This window comes from Austrofundulus limnaeus, unplaced genomic scaffold (genome assembly GCF_001266775.1).
Source record: "Austrofundulus limnaeus strain Quisiro unplaced genomic scaffold, Austrofundulus_limnaeus-1.0 Scaffold178, whole genome shotgun sequence".
NCBI lineage: Eukaryota > Metazoa > Chordata > Actinopteri > Cyprinodontiformes > Rivulidae > Austrofundulus > Austrofundulus limnaeus.
This window is the reverse complement of record NW_013952580.1, coordinates 231,451-239,249: the sequence shown is the minus strand read 5'-3', so window position 1 is coordinate 239,249 and position 7,799 is coordinate 231,451. Positions and strand designations below refer to the sequence as shown.

General features: G+C 42.4%; 2 protein-coding genes across 3 annotated transcripts in view; one reads left to right on the top strand and one right to left on the bottom strand.

The window, feature by feature from the left end:
• znf362b (zinc finger protein 362b) overlaps positions 1–7,160 on the bottom strand; it is a 14,200-nt gene extending 7,040 nt beyond the window's left edge. Inside the window, exons 1-5 of one of the 2 annotated variants that reach the window (XM_014017870.1) lie at positions 6,818–7,160; positions 3,976–4,039; positions 3,465–3,717; positions 3,194–3,298; positions 538–856 (exon numbers count right to left, since the gene is read on the bottom strand). In XM_014017870.1, coding sequence (XP_013873324.1) covers positions 538–856; positions 3,194–3,298; positions 3,465–3,717; positions 3,976–4,038 — 740 coding nt within the window. In that variant the 5' untranslated portion in view covers position 4,039; positions 6,818–7,160. The remainder of the gene's footprint in view (positions 1–537; positions 857–3,193; positions 3,299–3,464; positions 3,718–3,975; positions 4,040–6,817) is intronic. The other variant, XM_014017871.1, reaches the window with a different exon arrangement.
• LOC106524172 (tumor necrosis factor receptor superfamily member 1A) overlaps positions 6,864–7,799 on the top strand; it is an 18,380-nt gene continuing 17,444 nt past the window's right edge. The window contains exon 1 of the mRNA XM_014017872.1: positions 6,864–6,947. The gene's annotated coding sequence lies outside the window, so the exon portion shown is untranslated. The remainder of the gene's footprint in view (positions 6,948–7,799) is intronic.

The following is a 7,799-nucleotide window of genomic DNA, read 5'->3' as shown; positions in this document are numbered from 1 at the left end:
CCTGTACCCACAACTATTTTTGGATGATAAACATTTGTATCAGGTCAACTAAACATGGGCACATAGTAACAATATTTATTATTATACATTTTTACATTTTAGGCAACTAAGGCAAAAATGTAATTAATTTAGAAAATCTTTTCAGGACCCCACCTTGATGTTTCAGGACCCCACTTTGGGTCCCGACCCCAATTTTGGGAACCACTGCCCTAGAAGTTACTCTAATTGTTTCAGATTGAAGGTGGAGAATAATGCAGCAAAAAGACCAAGCAGAAAAATATATATATTGCAACTAAAATGACAATGGCACATTTTCTACTAGCTCAGATTCTGAGTTGTCTCAACTAAAGTTTCTACCATCCAGCCAGAAGCTTTGATTATGAATTTATCATTTCAATTCTTGGTTTCCTGTTTTATCTCAGACTTTTATTAAGGTTGTTTTTTTTATAGGAGACCATAGATAGCCTGCAGTAAATAACTCACAGTTTGTGATGCAGAGCGGTTAAAAACCAGCAGCAGCAGCTTCTTGTGTCTAACCTGTAGGTTTTGCCCTCTTTGGGTGCCACAGTGACACAGCCTTGGTCAGCTAGAATGGGGTAGGGCACCACGAGCAGAGGCCCCGAGGAGTTTTCGGCTTTTATCTTCTTCCGTCCCCTAGGTGCCTTCGGCGGGGGCCCCAAAAGTCCTGCCAGGCCTCCGACCTTCATATGATCCACTCCAGGGCCGCTGGCCAGCCCGGAGATGATGTTCACAGAGGGCGCACCGCCCAGGCGGTTCTGGCTGCTGGACGTCGGAGTGGTCGGGGTCAGGGCCTCCGAGGTGYTGTGGTTGTCAGGTCGAGATGAAGGGGCCAGACCTGGGGGCGGGGGGAACCAGAACCACATTAGCACTCCTCAGAGCTACGTGCAGTATAGCTTTCTGCAATTATAACACATTTAAATTATGTGTTAACTTTATTTCTGTATRATACGAAAGCCAGACACTCAAGTAAAGTCTTATTTACCATCAGTCAAACCACTKTGCCTCAGTCTAAACGGCAGTACGATTACTTTTTAGTACAACAATAACTGCTAGGGCTGGGTTAAAAACAATTGATTTAATCGATCTGGATCAATTCTCGTTCAAATTTGGGAAGATCGATTCATAAGTCATGAGATTGATTTTTTCCCCATGGGTGTTGTTTGCGATGAAGCTGCACATTTCCATACTATGTGTCACTCCTGGCTTGCCGTAGGTTTACATCCAGGTGACGGTCAGTGCTAATGTTAGCTCCTTATAACAAGTTGTCTGAGTAAAAAAAACAACAACAACTGAGGAATCAAACATTACAGCTGATTCTCAGCTGAACTTAAAGATAACAGAGACCATGACAACTTCTGTTTGCAAAGATTTGTGCTCAGACGTGGTAGCGGGAAGCAAAGCTTCGAGCGGCTCGAACCAAAACTACGGTATGTAAACATCTGAAACTGTTCTCCTCAACATGTATAAATGTGTGAAAGACGTCAGTTTAACAAAATCGTTTAGTTTTGTTACCAATGTTATAACATCTTAATGTAATTCACAGTGATGGAATGTTTTAGCTGAAGTACTCTTTTTTTCTTTCTTTCTTCTTGTTCAAAAGGTAATAGAAATATTACAAATATACAATTTTCAAATGCTCAAAAGAGTGGGCAGAAGTTAACACTTATATTATCCCACCTCTTCTCTTGTAACCTTATTCCATCACTTCTTAATGATCAAGAAAATTATTCTTAGCTTCTTAAAAAACTAATGTATCCAACAACACTTTCTCTTGCAATTCCTTTTTAGTTTAAACTTGTTTAAACTTGAGACAGTTTTGTTTCAAGATTAAACTCCAATTTACAAGTTTGCCCTTAATGTTTATAATTTTACCAATGCACCAAGTTAGAATTAGTTTCTACTATTTGCAGAATTAGTTTCTTTGAGAACATCTTCTATATCAAAGTAAATGTGTTACTGCTTGATATCCTTAAAGGCACAGTGTGTAGGATTTTGTCAATTCTTTTAGCTGAAATTGAGATAATCACTAATGACAACAATAAAAAACATGTCTAATCATTGCAGACAAAGACCTTGTTTTATTATTTCTACCTTATAAAAAGCTGTTTATATCTCCATGGTCACGGGTCGCCACTACAGGCAGCCGCCATCTTGCACCGCCATCTTGTCTAYGAAGGCTCATGAAGGACAAACTGCGGTGGCGGCGTCAAACATGGTTTTAGTTGTAATACTATAAATGTAATATTTGTTGTCTGTCATTGTAGCTGGGATAATTTTACTTATTAAAGCTCATAATCTTACCACTTGAAACATCACTAGCCCTGAAGCTGCTGGTAGACATYGCGGTTGGAATTATCAAAGGTTTTTGACACCTGAGAGACACTAGCCTGGTCCTTGCCTTCCTACGCAGCTCCGCTCAATTCTAGTTTCCCTTCGCTGCTCAGTCTGGGACTTCTCCCACTGAGATGGATTTCGCTGGCAGATTTTTAGCCGGGCCAATCAGAGAACAGAACGTAGATTTTCTGCGCAGTGTCTGCTTGTAGTTTATTTTACCTGGGCCAATCAGCAAACAGAATGAGGAGTTTTGAATGACGTCGATGTTCTGCGCGGTGTCTGCTACGTATTTTAGCATACGGCAGTGGAGGAAGTGAATGAAGCCAGTCTGTGTTGATAAGGCTTCCAAATTAAATTAAATTTGTCTGACAAAGCAGCAGSTCACATTTACAGTCGTCTCGTTCGGCTCGGTACTTTTCTCCTCCCAGTAGGGTTGTTTACAGCACACGCGATTTCCAGTTAGCTTCTTAGCTTAGCCTCCATCACAGTGACAACACACACATGTTTCAGCAGAGGCCACGCCTCCTGCAAGAAACGATTCTCTATGCATCAAGTCCAGACCCTAGTACGAAGCAAAGTGAAGGACAGGGTCTGGTTTTAACCAGGCTGGAGAGACACCTTAGCAACTCCTTTGCGTTTGGAAGCAGGGGGTGGGGGTGGGGGGAGGACCAGGGAGGATGATTCAACAACTCAAACATTAGATGTCGCTGAAAACAACAAATCCTACACACTGTGCCTTTAACTAATTTAAAAAACAATCAAACTGAATCATGAATCGTCGTGAATTGAATCGATTTGGGAAATCTGAATCGATACCCAGCCCTAATAACTGCATTACCTGAGCGATGGTTGACCCGGCCAGATTGCTCACTAAGCTGTCTCATGTGCCAGTCTTCCCACAATCCTTTGGCCTTCACCGCTGCCTTGTCATCTAGACTTCCATCTGGAAATTATGAGGTGATGGAATAACAGTTATAATCAGTAAACATCCACATTTCAGAATCAGCTGCAGAACATACTTAGCTTGCTAATGTCAACTTAGAGGTAGACTATGAATGCAAATATGGCTTCTAATGAAATTAGTCTTGTGAGCACAAACAGAGTGGTACCTGGTCCAGAGCTGGAGGCGGGGCGAGCGTGCAGAGCGATGTCCGGCTGTCCGGARCCCTGCGGCTGCGTGGCGTGGTGGCCCGGCACCTGCTGCGGCTTCGGCATGCCGTGCTGAGCGCCGCCGTCCGGGGACGAGGCAGGCACGAGCAAYGACTGCTGAGACGGGGAGGAGGTGGGCGGCAGGTGCAGCGGTCGGATCTTCTCCGCCATCAGCTGCTCCTTGATCTTGTTAATGAGGACCAGGTTATCCAGCTGAAAGGGTTAACGGGTCATGCTMAACAGAAAACAGCTGACCGTGTGTGAATGTCATTCATGCCCTYCGGAACAAAAAACAATAACTCATCGAAGGACAGAAAATAGGAGACAAGCTAATCTAATTTAATCTGGCAGAACATGTGAAAAGTCTCAGCCTAGGATTTATAKTTTCTGTGATGAAACTTTTAGAAAACGGCTGAAAAGACATTCACACATGGGAACACCACAGTAACCAAATGTCAAGAGTGAACTTACCTGGCTTGGCATGGATGGAGGCGGTGGCCAGAAGTACGGGTTGTTAAATCGAGGCTCTGCCATCCTAAAAAAAAAAAAAAAAGAAGTCAGGTTATATTTAACGAGTTAATGTCTTATCACAGATTTATCCAGTCAGGTTAACATGAACAAAACCACACTTAAACTCAGCTCACACAGCCCGTTTCATCTTTTATCCTTTTTAAAAGTCCACATTTTACACGCATTTCCATCAAACTCACATTAATTAAGCTTTACATGGACACCTATGCTAAAWTACATTACATCAAGGTTTAGCGAACAACTTCTAGACCTACTAAATTTATTTTATTTGTTACTGTAAAGCACTTCCTATGGGTGTGTCTGCAAACATCAGCATTTAGGTCCATATCCTTGCTAGCTGTGATTTTGTTGAATTCCCTTGTGAAATAGGACAGGGCGATATTGGCAAAAAACATTCATCACAATTAATAGTGGAGTTAGCCGATAACAATTAATATGAATAATAATAGATGACAATTGCACTTGCATGTAGCCAACGTTGTGGCCTTGGTCCGCCTTTTCTGACTTTCCTTGTACTCTGATTTATGTTGGTGTTTCAGGTAATTAATAGGGCTCACAGGGTTCGGGTTAGCATCAGTTGCTTTATGCTAGAGTCGGGCAAAAAAATATGTGCAATTAATTGTCAAATAAAATATTTGCTACATTGCAAATTAATGCCATTATTGCCATGTGATGACGTATTTTTGTGTATCAAGTACATGTGAGCCTGTGGCATATCTGCTGCTACTTAAGGTCGGTTTCAACTCTCAGCTTACTATTTTAACCTGCTAAAATGAAGACGTCAGTTTTGACAATTTGTAAGTATAGTTTTGGAACACAGGGTAACTGATTTAGAGTCATAAACACACAAGTGCAATTGTCATCTATTAATCGTCATATTAATCTTTATCGGCTAAATGCCAGAATTAATCAGGATTCACTTTATTGCCAATATTGCCCAACCCTACCCTGCGCTGCCTTACACCTTTAGGCCTGACTGTGATCATGTGCCGCACACAAAAATACCACATGGCACTAATTGCAGTAATTGCAAAGTGGCAAATATTAATTGTTGGCAATTTTTCTGACGATCAATTATGCACAACAGGATTTTCTCAACCCTTGTTCGAAAATAGCAAATACTCCTCGCTTTTGCTTGTAACTAAATTTGGCAGTTATGAAATCCTCCAAGGGTTTGAGGTATCGTGGCTGGGCTGCCCTTGGTCCAAAATGACCCTTGATTTTTTTGCGGTATTATAATATCCCTCGTGAGCCAAGTCTGATTCAAAGTATACTCATCAATGTTTGAATGTCAACAAACAGCTTGTAATAGTTGGCAACAAATCCAGACTTTATTGATTTTGCTAATTTATTATAAATCATGCGGTAGACATTTGGTAGCGTAGTTACTTTTATCATAAATAATAAACTACCAGGCTCTCACACATTCTCAGTTTTCTTATAACACTTCCAGACAAAACAGAAACAAAAAAATGGCAGCCTTATTTTTACTCCTTTATTATAAAACACGTAGTTAATGAYACATATTTAGTAGTTACTTTTATCATAAATAATAAAACATAAAGGAAGTTGCATATTTTGACAACCGTTATGGCTTTAAGTCAAAGAACCGAAAACGTTTGCCAGTTAGCACAATTGTTTATTCACGGGAAAAGCCTGAAAATAGGTTGACAACAACATCTAAACAAAAAAATACGTTTGGGATGGAGAAATCTAAATTTTGTATTACTGTATTTATGTGCAGATTTATTGAATATTGTATGCAGATCAAAAATGCTTTGTTTACATTGAGTGCATACCTGCATTCCATCACTGAATTAAAAAAAAACAACTACTGGAGCAAACTAAATCTGCACTGCTGTTTAGTTCAGGATAACCTTATACGTTTGGAATAATTGTTTGCAAAATAGACACTTTTAAGCAAATTAGGATTAAAGTGAGAAAGGTTGTAAAATTAGGCCTACAGAGCTGACACTTAAAAAAACAGAGCTATAGCTGTTCAGCTTTAAGCTCGCCTCGGCTCCTTTTTTGGATTCCTGGGGGAAAAAAAGAAAAGTAAGTGTCCGTCGCTTTAAATTTTCAGAGAAAAGGAAGAAGAGAAAAAAAGAAGGGGAAACTTTGCTTTCTTTGACTTTTCGGACATCGTGTCTTTCTGGGAGCAGCTGGTTCGGACTGACGGAGGGGCTCTCACACATTCTCAGACAGTTTTCTTAAAACATTTCCAGACAAAAGAGAAACAAAAATGGCAGCCTTATTTTTTATAAGGCGGGACGCCATATTCTGCAGAGCACCCCCCCAAAAAATATATATTTGTAGGAGCGGTGAGCACAATGGAGGGTTTAAAAACAGAAGAAGAAGCGACCGAGAGACGAACACAAAGGTGTGTTTATTGTGTCAAAGGCAGGAATGATTGTTTACGGCAGGTTTGAATAGCCCGGCCTCCCCAGCTCTTAAAAAAACTGACACTTCCTACAACAACCATGCCCTGTTGAAAAAAAAAATACAGGACGGAAACGGACAAGCTGGACTCATTAAGTCCAAGAACACGTCGATGCTTCAGAGTCCAGAAATATCAGCAGCACACAATGCCTCACCGCCCGAAACACGACAACAAAATCCCACTTTGTAGGGCTGCCGTTCCCCCCCGCGGTCTGTAACTTTTGGGCAAACCAAAGGAGGGAAATTGAGGGATTTTTTTTTTGTGTGTGCACACATCCGGGACGCGTTCGCTTCTCGGAGGAATGCACGGCGGAGAAAGCACAAAAAAAACATGCACAAATACCTTGTGTCCCGCTTGCAGATATTGTCTTGCGAGTGCAGCTATAATATAAAAGGTTGATGTTCTGTCTGCCTCCAGTCGGACCACCGCTTCCGGGTCGCCTCGTTCACTTCTGGGTGCTGCTGCAGGCTCGGTACAGTCAAGCTACACTACACGAGCACAGACAAGGGGCACATATTTCCTCKGGGTTCTTGTTGTGATCACTGTTTTGTCGTTTTTTCACCCACGTTGTTACAGTTTTGGTGCATCACGGTGTTATTTTTAAGGCGTGTCTGGTTAGTTCCTTTTCAGTCATTTCACTCAGTACAACACACAGTTGTATATGGGACACGCGCGCCTGACTGAAGCCACCTCTAATCACGTCTTTAGACCGGTGACGTGGTGACGTTGAACGTCGGGTGACAGGCTCCGCCTTCACCCTATAAGTTCGGAGTCACCAGCGTCGTTACTCAGTTCTATCGCCCTTCACCTAGCGATAGTCACCTCTAAACCTGAGCTCATATAGCTGCTGCTAGTTAGCTCAGCTTCTAAGGTTCTTAGAGGTGCTTAAAGGCTAGCTTTACTGGTGCTAACGGCGTTACCTGCTGGTTCGTGTGTCTGCCGCTTGACACTACTTAAGTGACCTTAATTTTCTGCTGAAAATCTGTTTTGCAGTTCACGATGAGCACAAAACCACCTTCGAAGAAGCCAAAGTATTTTGTTCGCCCCTGTCCTCAGGGGTGCGGCTTTAAGCTTCATGAGAAGGACCAGCATGAGGCCTGCCCGGCCTGCCTATGAATCATTCACGCTCAACGGGCGCTTGTGGAGCCCGAGTCCTGCCGGGCCTGTGCCGGACTTTTGCGTCCGACACTGGAGAGGAGAGTGAAATTCCTGGAGAAAATGCTGGGGGAAACTGCTGTTTTCCGACAAGACCCGCTGCTCTCCGAATCCAGCCGGCGGCTCAGTCCGACGAAGACGAGGATTCGGCGGTCGAAGCCCCCGCTGC